Source organism: Pinus tabuliformis, chromosome 7 (assembly GCF_031772625.1).
Source record: "Pinus tabuliformis cultivar Carrire ecotype Pingquan chromosome 7, CPIR1, whole genome shotgun sequence".
Taxonomy (NCBI): Eukaryota; Viridiplantae; Streptophyta; class Pinopsida; order Pinales; family Pinaceae; genus Pinus; species Pinus tabuliformis.
In genome coordinates this window covers 285,041,881-285,054,228 of record NC_142293.1, presented here as the reverse complement: position 1 = coordinate 285,054,228, position 12,348 = coordinate 285,041,881, and the positions used below count along the sequence as shown (strand labels likewise).

The following is a 12,348-nucleotide window of genomic DNA, read 5'->3' as shown; positions in this document are numbered from 1 at the left end:
CACATTAGAAACCCCTACTGCATTTTATGGTTTGCTCTATCCTAGTTGTTCTTTGCATTAACAAGTTATTTAAATGCATAAATATTGAAGTAAACACAAATGCAGCCTTCCCAAATATACAGATCAACACTGAAATAAACTGAGACAACACAAGGGACACTGTTATTTTTGGACAATCATCCCCAGAAAAACCCAATTCGGGAAAGCAAGTGCAACATATATGAGGGTTTTATTATTAAGCAGATTTTTGAATACAACTAGGGTGCCAGAAATGACTCACCCTTCCGAGAATATCCTTGGCAGCAATACCTCTATTCGGAGATGGATATTTCAGCTGATCAGCAACTAGATGAACAATCCCACGGTGACTCCGGATGTTCCTTGTGCTGGATAGTGAAAGATGCTCCATGCACTCCTCTGGAACTGTGTCAACCTCTTCGGAACTACGTCACCCTTTCTGGCTCTGTGTTAGCCAATCAACTCTCAATCTGTCCCACAGAATCACCTCAGCACAGCCTCTGAAGCTCACTGCATCCTCTGCGTTAGCTTCTTTGGCCCTCTGCACTGGCCTCCTTAGCCTCTACATCAACCCTTGCTGCCTCTGCGTCAACCCTCCTAGGTTCTGCCTTGCCTCTCGGCACTCTGTCGCCTCTCTGATATGTATCCTTCAACCTTGGATCGAAATCCCTTGCTGAATTGCCCCTCACTGCAACTGATCACTCACTCAATTTCCTCAGCAAACCCTGCCCCAAAAGATCGAATTCTTGATCTCTCTTGGCGTGTCTCCAACTAACCGTCAAGCCTCCTCTTATAATTTTTCTGTTGACGAATCAACGACCGAGATTAAGTCCTTAATCAACGGCTAAGATTAGATCTGGCTTGATCCTCGTTATTTAGAACTTTCTCACCCATTTTATATTAATACAAATTAATATTTTAATTTTCCTAGGTTTAGTCTTAAGAACTCCATTAAAAATATTAATTATTTTAATATCTCTTAATCTAGGTGGAATTTCTCCAAATGATTTCTGGGTCTTGGAGATCTCATGTGCCTTAGCCTTTCCACCAGTTTTCATGGCTAGAGCACATCCGATGTTGCCAAAAATCAACATCTTTTCCTTCTTTCGACCTCTGGTTTGTATAGTGGAAGTGCCCTGAGAGGAGGTTTTGCCTGAGGGTTCTTGATTTGTTTGGTACCCTTTTTCCTTCCTCGTTTAGACTTAGGGGGCTGGGGTTGAAATCCTCCCTAGAACAGAAAATGACTCCATGTTCTTCTAGCCTTTGCCAACTGATTTTCAATTAATAATTTAATTAAAGCCTTATGATAAATGAAGTGTGGAGATGAGTTTGTTCTAGCCTGAACCCGAGTAACCATATGTTTCAGACTTTCTAATAAAAAATAACATGCATTCATTCTCAATTGTCTTGCCAGATGAGCCAAGAAACAAAAGTGATATAGGTTTACCCGGTTATAGCGACCTTCACATGTGAAATACGACTGGGTAATTCGCAGTAGCCCATCCCATTTGTGTTCCAACCAAGACTTACGCACCCTTGCCTTCCAATTCTATTCTTTGAATTCGACCTTTAGGAAGAAAGGCATGTCAATCCCAGCTAAGACATGGCTCCTAAAGCCTCTTTCTCTATCTGTAGGCAAAGTTGTGACCTCTAAAATCAAGTCCTCTATCACCTGGAACAAAATCCCGCCAATCTCCACACACTGACCATCGAAACCTTGGGCAATGCTCGTGTAACCTTATCGTGGAAGTCAGTGCATCGTTAGAAATATTTCTCCTATCTAGCCCGTTGAAACTATCGCTGAATGTCCTGGTAAATCTCAAGAAGTTCGAGAACCTTTGGTTTAGTTCGGTTTAACCTCCTGCTTTTCCCCATTGTCTTTATGTCTGGCAATCACGCAGAAGAAAGGATCGAGATTCGATCCTGGATCTCCACCAAGCAACTTCAACCGAACGGGTATCCAACGATTAAAGTTAGCAAAAATCGCAATTGAAACTGTTAAATTACCATATGGGAAAACAATGATGTTCAGGCATGTGTTAGATAACCAATTGACGGGTAAAACAAAGATTTAACGCTTTAATGATTACAAAATAACTGCATACCTCTTCGGCGGCGAAAAACACTCTTTCAGCACGTACCTTTCACCTTTCTGATTTAACATAACATGATCGGATAATAATCACCTATTTGCTGATGTGGAACATGTCAGCATATTTCAAAATTGAAATTTCAAATTTCAATGTTTGTCGTTGATACTCTAGTTACCAACAAATACTCGATAACATTGACACTCCCGTTGTTAGTGTATTTTTCTAAAAACAAATTACCGAACTCACAATAGCGCTGATAGTCCCACTATCAACATTTTTCCCTGTTTATTACAAATATTTCTCTAACACTGTAATTGTCAGCATTAAAAAATTTCAAACTTAAATAAATGTGATAACATGACCAACCCCTCATTCATTATGTTTGGAGCCTATTCTCACACATTGGCACACTTTGGACTCCACTAGGCCTTCTCATTGGCCCAACGACTCATTATGTTTACTATTTTATCCTCTTGAGAGGCTTATCTTTCTATTTTGGAGCTATCTTGGTGAGCTTGTCACCAAGTTATATCATTATTTACATTATTTTATTATTTGGGGCATTATTAGGCTAATTAGGCTATTCGAACCCCCTTATGGATTGTATAAATAGATGAGAGGCTTATTCATTCCTCTTATTTGTTGAAATTTCTAAATGTGACCCATTAGAAATACCTACTGCATCTTTTGGTTTAAATTCTCCTACTTGTTTATTACATTAACAAGTTATTTATAAATATAAATATTGAAAATAAACACAAATGCAGCCTTAACTCATATACAGATCAACAACTGAAATACTGAAACAAACACACAAGGGACTATTATTTTTGGACAATCGTCCCCAGAAAAACCTAATGCGGGAAAATCGATGCAACAATTCTGAGGGTTTTATTATTATGCAGATTTCTTGAGTACAAGTAGGGTGTCAAAATGGCTCACCCAACAGAGATTGTTACACGGCAGTAATACCTCTTCTCGAAGACAGATATTCAGCTAGTCTGCCCCACGAAAATCCTTTCGGCTCTTCCTCTCGACTCTACACCAGCCCTGCTAGCCTCAACGTCACTCCTGAAGCCCCTGCGTCAGCTCTCTGGCCTTTTGCATCACCCACACAAGCCCCTCAGCCTCTGCGCAGTCTCTAGCTACCTCTATGTAGCTTCTGTTGCCTCTGCGTCAACCTCTTTAGTCACTGTGCTAACCCTCAGGCACTATCCCGGCCTTTCTGCTATGTACTCACTGCAACAGATCACTTGTTCAAATTTTCTCACCAAACCCTGCTCCAGAAAATCGAACTGATTGATCAATCTTGGTGTATCTCCAATTGACCCTCGAGCCTCCTCTTATACTTTTCCTATTCAGTCTTCAATGGTCGAGATTAAGTCTCTAATCAATGGCTAAGATTAGATTTGGCTTGATCCATGTCATTTAGAACTTTCTCACCCAATTTTATATTAATACCCATTAATATTTTAACTTTCCTAAGTTTAGACTTAAGAACTCCATTAAAAATAGTAAGTATTTTAATAACTCTCTAACTGGGTGGAATTTCGTCAAACCATTTCCGGGTCTTGGAGATTTCATGTGCTTTAGCTTCTCCACCAATTTTTATGGCTAGAGCACTATTATGAAGTCAGCTCACAAAAAGATAGAAAAGATAGATCAACGACTTAAAAATCAGTGTCTTCGAGGGGGCAACCTCCTTTACATTACATAAATTAACAATTCTTGGATGATACAAATGACAAGACCTCCTTTCTATATATAGGAGTCTAAGGGGTCATAATATAATAAGAGTTGACATAACAATAATAATGTAAGGGCACAACAATAACAATAATGGGCTTCTATGGGGCACAATAATAACAATATGGGGACTACATGGGTACAACAATATAATAAGGGGGTTGCACTAATAACAATAAGGGGTTATACTAGTATTATAGGGACCTAACAAGCACATTCGATGCTACCACAAATCAACATCATCATCACTTGGATTGGATTAGTATCTCTTGAGAGATTTTCACACTTGTTTCTAGGACTAATTTTTTGGAGTTTCTAGATGCACTATGATGTTTTGATTCTCGCTATTGTCTTTGGAGCTTCTTTATAATACAAAGTTGATGAATGGATATGCTTTCTTTCTCATTTAAGTGAAATTTTAATGCTATTCTTGTTATCTTACTTGTCTATTGTATGTTATTATTATCATTATTCTTGTTTGGGTTAAAGTAATGCGAAATTCTTCTAGAAACCTTGAATAAGTGATTTAATGCATGTGTTGCTCTTTGAGGGAGTGGGTGAATGTTCCTAGAGGCACCTCATAGGTTGAAAGCCCTTGAAACTTCATTTACTTTGCAATTCAAAGTATAAATCCCTAAATGACCTTGTTGTTGTACCTTGAAAGGCTAGCGAAAGTTATCTAAGGCTCCTTAGCATATGAAAATTCGTTATCTACATGTATCTTGACTCCATTAAGCCCAAGAAGCAAGGCATTAATTCTCGCATCCCTTTGGTGGTCAAAATTACCCCTCTTTTACTCATCTATTCCAATTCTAGGACTAACCCTAGTAGGTCACCTAGAGCATCAAGCGAAATCTTTTGTAGCTATCCAAACACCTTGAAAATTGGTCCACAACTATACTAGGTATTCTCAAGGGGTCCTCCAAGTTTGAGTACAATCCAGTGGTGGAATCCCGAGTTGCACAAGCCCTAGCTCGAGGATCATTTCTCTCCCTAGGTTGATTTAGGTTAGTGTCCGCATTTGGATCATTGCATTCAAATTTCAAAAGAAAATTAGTCCTTTGATCCTATTCTCCTCCCTAACTAGGTCAAGCCCCTCTTTTGTTGATCAACCCCACACCCTTGACCTAGTTTGGGTCCACTTGGGTTCTTTGTGGTCCCGCAACCTCGAAACTCAAATTCTACAAGGATCACATAGAAGCCACTTCTCCTTAAGGATTCTTAGGTCTGGGACACCTCTTGTCAAGGGATATTCTCCAAACCTAGGCTTAAGTATCCTCTTAACCCTTCCTAGAGAGCCCATCACCTTGATTTCAAAGCATGCAAGCCAATGATTTGAGCCTCTCTTGTGAATAGGCTTTAGGAATCACCATGCGTTATCATTGATCCATCTTTCCTCATGATTCCTCTCATACCAGGACTCCTCCCATCAGTGAAAGAGTAGGGAGCCTTAACTGAGGTGATAGTGGGCTATCGCTCCATTGTTTCCCCTTGACCTAGTAGTTGCTCTATAGGATCCCCTCCTAGGACCTTACTTGTTTAGGCGGTAACAAGTTGAAAAAAAATAGGTGAAAAAATCAACAAAAAATTGCAAATTGCGGAAAACATTACAAAATACAAAATATATTCATCTTTTTCCAATGTTCCACCGAGTTTCTGGGACAGCGAAATGCGGGAGCAAGGATACGCACAAGGGGGACGTTTATAAGCAACCCCAAAATTTAGGGAAATTTCAAGGAAACGGGGGGATGTAAGATTCATAAAAATTAAAAAATTAATATATAAAAATAAAAAATAAAAAATAAAATCCTAGCAATATGTCAATAACTAAGTTAGTAAATATCAAATCTTAATAATTATGAAATGTACACCTAAATATGATCATCATTTGTTATTAGACTATTATGAATCAAAAGTATCATTTGACAATTGTAATCATCAATGTAAATTTGTAAATCTAAAAGTAAATTACTAAATTGAATCCATCATTTGACATTATGCAATGTTCCATCTAAATTCATCATTTGGCAATGGGCATTATTATTATGCAAAGTACACCTAAATTAAATTAATCATTTGACAATTGAAATTACACAATGCACATCGAAAAGTAAATTCATCATGTGACAATGACATTATGCTGAAGTCTAAAATAGCCATAGAATATTAAACTAAATGTAAACATAAAAAGCAATGAAATGCTACTAAATTTCTCAAAAAATACTAAATAATAATCACAGCGCTAATCTAGCATCTCCAAGTCACAAAATGAAAATCGCAACTCCAAATTTCTTAGGCCCCCCGTAGATGGAAAATGTTGAGTGACAACAATAGGAATGATCCGTAAACTGCTGTGGATATTCCAGTAGACAGATCGTCACAACCGATCTGATAATATTATATTAAAAATCTAAGATTCTACACTATTACAATTTTATTTAATTTATAGATCTGTAGATATTACTGTAATTAGTGCATGCATGTAAGTAAATTATGCCAAAAATAAGAGAACGACAAAATAAGCACACACACACACATAATACACAAGATATGCTCTCTGGGAAACCCCTTCAAGAGAAAACCCAGCTGGAAGGTGAGGTCGCTTCACTCTCTTTCTCTATGCAGAAATATGGCTGCACGTACAAAGAAGTAATCCCTGTGGCCCGTGGGCTGCTACAGTGCACAGAATCCTCTCTATGTGCTCCACCTCCTATCTCTCTTGGCTATCTTTGCTCATCTATGGAACAAATGCTCTTGAAAGAATGGAATGCCTCTTCCTCCTAGTGGCCCGGTCACAACATAGCCCGATAGCCTACTAGTGGTTAAGTTTGACTACATCAACTCTTAACTAGAGTTACAAAATAAACTCTTCTAGAGTCTTCTACATCAAAAACACGTGGCTAGCTCATTTTCTATGAATAATGGGGGCTGACACGGCATCCTCCCGAACTATAGATGTGAAAACAAGAAGGTCAACTTCTGAGTGGCATAACTTTTGCATATGGACTCCGATTGACGCGATTCTTGCACTATTGGAAAGCTTTCTGTGTGTAGAACAACATGAAAAGGTATGGCGCAAACACGTCGTTTGATGCCTCAAAACGCTCCCGGAAGATTTCAGACCTCGTTTCGACAAACTAGGTCTTGCTAGTAAAAATGGTCCCATGAGCTAATTCTTCCACTTTTTCCACTTCAAATGCATCGAAATGGATGACAAACAATATAATGATCCAATTTGGATCAAGGAAAATCTCAGGTGGCAAGGTAAAATGTTGAGCGGCAACAAAAGGAAAATGTCAAGCGGCAAGGTAAAATCGTAGGGTTAATGAGAAATGAATGAGAGATGTGAATGATTATGTTTTAAAGTTTTAATTTATCCTTTAGTTTTTATTTTTCTTTTTTTTTAGTTATGTTAAAATTTGTAATTTTTTTAATTGTTATTACCAAAAAATTTGGGGGGACGCGGGGGAACGCTTTTCGTCGCTAGAAAAAAGTGCCCCCAAAGTTTCCCCGAGTTTCACCAAAAAAGGGGACGTGGGGAAAAGTTTCCACATGAGTTTCCCCATCCCGAGAACATGGGGGAGCGAGGAAGCGCGTCTCCCACCCTGGGGGGCACATCCTCGTGGAACACTGTTTTTTTCTCAAAATCAGAAAAAACGGGGAAAATCACAAATTTTTCAGGCTGCAATATCGGCTGGCTGAAAAAATCGCGCTTTTTCAGCACATCGCCAAAAAATCAACAATGTTATGAACAATGCTTTTGACATCAAGTTTGCCCCTTCATACCATGTCTATTGACCCCACATGGCATCTAATGAGGACATCAACATGCAATAAATGGGAATCTCCAACATCCTAGTGAAATTGAATAATTTGACATTTGGGTTTTGTCCGACTAATTCTATAGATAATTTTTGACATATTGCATGTCCCATCTGTGAAAATCTGCCCTTGTTTTGCCACTTGAAATCCCCACATACTGTTGGACCACCTTTGACTGCCATAGTCTTCATGATGCCTTCATATTTGGAAAAAATTGAATGTGGCATGTCATCGATATTTTTTACTAAGCATTTTGAGACTAAGTTGACTTTTTTACTTTCTAAGACCACATGTATTTCCTTGGGAAGTATGAACACGCTGAAAAATTGTGAGACTACCATGTTGAAAACTGGTTGATGAATATACCATGGCCAAAGAATGTATACAAACTTGTTAAAATTAGCAACTAGGGCCAAATTCCACCTTAGGATAACTCATATGATGGAGATGATTATTGCATTGGATTCCTCTTTCAGAGAGATACAATTTTGATATAAAGATCATCTCATTCTGACAAGTAGAAATAAAATTATGAATTTATTTCTCATATGGACAAATTGTCAAAGTCGGCTCTAGTCAAATGTAGGCTCATGAAGCCCAACAGATGTGTCTCTTCACCCTCAATGTTGTGTATAAATAGGAGAGAGCTTTTCCTCATTTGGACATCATCATCTCATCACATCTTCTTCTTCTCTCTCTTGATTGGGTCAAACAACTTTGGAGGCTTCTCTCTCTCATTTTCGCATGTGTGGCTGGGCAGCTCCTTCTTCTTCGCATGTGTGGTTGGGCAGCTCCTTCTTCTTCTTCGCACCTGTGGCAGGAGGCCGAACTTCTGGGCAGAACAGACCGTTGACCCAGGGGTGTTTGACTTGCGTTGACTTCGATTTTTGGGCCAGATTTCTGATTTCTCTAGGCCGCATTCTTTGGCACATAAATCGAGGCATTTGGAGGTGTTTGGCCAGCATTGACTTCAGGATTACTGCAGACTTTCTCTCTCCTTTGACTGGGTTTGACTGAAGATTTTGAGCTGACATTGACTCCCTTGGAAGGCTGACTTGGACTGCTGTTTGGAGGATGTTTTGGGGCAGCTTTGACCACCGTTGACTTTCTGGTCAGAGCTGATTTGACTGCTGTTACAGCAGATCTGTTTTTGGCTTATATTTGTACTCCCTCTCTTTGCTGAACTATTGAAGAATAATAAGAAGATTTGATCAAAGGGTGTCCCCACATTGGGATTTGTTCTTGGCATGCGCCACATCTTGTGTCTTCTTGTCTTGGCTTGGCTTATGCATATGATTTTATGTTCTATCTACATTTACTGTCAATGTTTATAAGTTAATGTGATTGCTACTGGGCTTAATTGGAATTTGTCATCGGGCTTCTAAAGGGAACATTGAAGTAAATTGTCTTCAGCATAGAACATACCATTGTTATCTAGATTTGACAAGACTCAATGACACAACCATGTGGGAATGACATAGCCCATGTGGGCCGGACTAGCCCCTACACTAGTGATCACCCCTACAGCCTGAGGGTTCCTCTAAACTATGAGTCCAAATAAGATCTATCCAAAGCCCCTCGATTCTATATAGACAAAGACTAGGGACATAGCCCAAAGAGACTGGCCATGACCAACCATAGATGGCTTAAGACACCATAATACAAGGCCTCCACATGGATTATAGAGCTTTTGACATTCTTTGGGCTTACAATGGTGCTGCCAAAAATCAAAAGGTACATATGTACCCCTGCTGAAATGCGGAGTAACAGTCCCATTGAGCTATTTTAGCATTTGTGAACTTTAATAAGTGCATTTCGGAAATTGACAAGGTAGATTTCTCAAAGTTATAATAGTTGTTGCTGAGAGAACCATCACTCTTTGAATGTGACCACAAGCCTTTTTTTAATACAGTGAATAGAAACTGTAGTATTTATTTATTCCCAATAACTATGGCATATGCTATTTCTTGTCATGAGAAACGTAGTAGCTTTGAATGAAGTATATTTTCTAAACAATTTGTTTGCATCAATGGAAAGACTGTATCACACAATGCTTTTTATAAATATTTCAAGGTCTCTGTTCTTAGTTAACAGATGTTTTAACTGAAGAGATCCCTTGATAGATCATATTGTGTATATGCTTCCCTAGATTCAAGTGAGTCTACCACTTATGTCAACCTTGATTTTTCTTGGGAAAGGCTATCTGTGACATACGTCCGTCGTATTCTTTTACAGGAGGACACTATTTCAATAAACCACAACTGGTTCAACGCTTGCAATATTTCATGGGTGGTAAAGAAAGCTATATAATATATATTTAGTATTTGTAGCTGGTGAAACAATTTTGTGAACAAATATTTTAAACTTGCATCTGGTTTCATTTACATTGAAAAAATGAAATTCCTTGCGTGCAGTGGAACCTCCTTGTAAAGGACTACAACGAAACACAAGAATATATTGAAGACATAAGAAGCATAGCTGATGACTTTGAAAGCCTCTGTCAACGCAATTTGGCAGCTAATACAGGTCAAATCATATATGTGGCTGACTACATAAATAGATGTCATTCTTGTTGTCACAGAGAAATTACAAATTCAATGGGAGAGATCCATGATAAGGAAGGATTTGTCTGCTTTGTTTTATATGAAAGTCTTCTTTGACCTCCTAATATTCTGAGTTTGAACATTGTCGTTAGCTTTTGAATGTCTTAACTATTTTATTCATTGATCTATTGCCTCCAATTTCCATTATATGTGGAAGAAATGTTTGAAATCTTGGTGAGCAATATAGGAAGTGGAGTTCTATTATATTAATTTTAGAAAGAGCATAATGCAAGTCATTAAGAGAGTATAACATACTAAGCATCTGAACTTTGTTGCAGGGATGAACTTTGATGACTTTTTTGTCTTTATCAGTCGAATGGCTCTTGCAAATTTTACCCAGCTCATTGATATCATGCATTCATGGGAAAGAAGATACAGCAGAAATGGCGTGGAAGCTTCACAAATAGAGAAATTTCAACAGATTCTCTTTAATTTGGTATCCATTTGTAATGTTGGACAAAATATGGCATCCATTCATTACTTTGATGGCTATAGTAAAGAGTATAAATTTTATTTAAAAGATGTAGCCAGGCTCTTTGTTGAAATGGGAATGTCAAAGGATATTAATGATCATGACCTTGATGATGCCCTTGAGAAAAAATGTCATGTATCACAGATTACAAATCTAAAAATCCCCAATTTTGACATTGTTGATGAAGCAGATATCAAGACATCTGTCTCTGTACTTGAAGGATCAGAGAAGCCAATTTGTGATAAAAATTCTAGCAAGGTACAGATAAGATTCTGTAATAATATCTCATCTTCCATGTCACAACATGAAAGAACAGAGGCAGTGTGCGGCAACTCGCTAGTTGATGGCTTCTTAACCAAAGATTGTCAAGTGACTGTTACTAATCCCAAACATCTATTCCAAATTATTGATGATGTCATTGCATCAGTGAAAGAAAAGGCTTTGAGTTTAGGCTATGATCTGTTACAAACCTGAGGGGAAAATGATGAAATTATAAGAGAGTTTCTGTCAAATGTATAGAGTTCCAAGTATTTTGCATTATAAGGAAATGGCAGTCTGAAAATATTATTTATAGCATTCTTTTGCTCACAAGTTTCAGAGTAACCTCTCATATATCCATGACATGTTGATGCAATGAGCAATCAGTGTTTGATTAGATGTAAATGATGAGGATATACTTGCCTTCTAAGGACATGTCTATGCCAAATTCATGCTGAAATATGGCACATCTTCTTTATTCTACATTGACTGCATTGTGTATGGACTTGTAAGTGTTACAAAGAGTAATAAAATGGCCTATACAGTGCCATTGGAAATAGCACCCTTGTGATAATATAATGTGTTCTCTGATATCCTTCCTTTGGTGAAATCTGAGCACGTCTATGCCAAACTCATGCTGAAATATGGCACATCTTCTTTATTCTACATTGATTGCATTGTGTATGGACTTGTAAGTGTTACAAAGAGTAATAAAATGGCCTATACAGTGACATTGGAAATTGCACCCTCGTGATAATATAATGTGTTCTCTGATATCCTTCCTTTGGTGAAATCTGAGCACTAGCAAGCAATCCATGTTTGATTAGAAGAGGGTAGTACCTCCTATAAAATTATTTAGTGAAATGCAATGGTCAGTCAACGAGCAACCGTGATTCAGCAAGGGAGACACATGGTGGAAGGCTTGTGTTGATGCGTAGGTCACTAAACCTTTTCCCTCTTGCTCATGCCAATTCAACATTTATCTGGACGTATGGTTACATTCCCCTGACAAACTCAGAAAGGAGAAGACACGAGAAAATGTTAATGACTGATGGATACCTTAGCTATCATAGAATGCCAAATGAGCTGGGGTGGCCCTTTAAGCCCAATGGTCATGGGCTGCCTCCTGCTATCATGCTGCCTAGTACGTAAAACTTATGAATCTTTATTGTTTTGTTCAATTTTGGCTTGTCCTTCATAGCCTCTGTTTTCAGACTATATGTTATATGTGGATTATACTAGATTGATGGCTCTGCTTGCTTTAGTATATCTAGAAGGAATCTTTATTACGGGGTCTCTTAAATTTATACATGTTTTTGGTTTTGTAGTGGTGGCC

At 38.2% G+C, this 12,348-nt stretch overlaps 1 protein-coding gene across 2 annotated transcripts in view; it reads left to right on the top strand.

Annotated features, from left to right (window-relative positions):
* The window catches only part of LOC149246980 (arginine-specific demethylase JMJ20-like), a 259,009-nt gene extending 247,435 nt beyond the window's left edge, over positions 1–11,574 (top strand). The window contains exons 7-9 of one of the 2 annotated variants that reach the window (XM_089458089.1): positions 9,915–9,971; positions 10,094–10,205; positions 10,561–11,574. In XM_089458089.1, coding sequence (XP_089314215.1) covers positions 9,915–9,971; positions 10,094–10,205; positions 10,561–11,228 — 837 coding nt within the window. In that variant the 3' untranslated portion in view covers positions 11,229–11,574. The remainder of the gene's footprint in view (positions 1–9,914; positions 9,972–10,093; positions 10,206–10,560) is intronic. The other variant, XM_089458090.1, reaches the window with a different exon arrangement.
* The last annotated feature ends 774 nt before the right edge of the window (positions 11,575–12,348 follow it).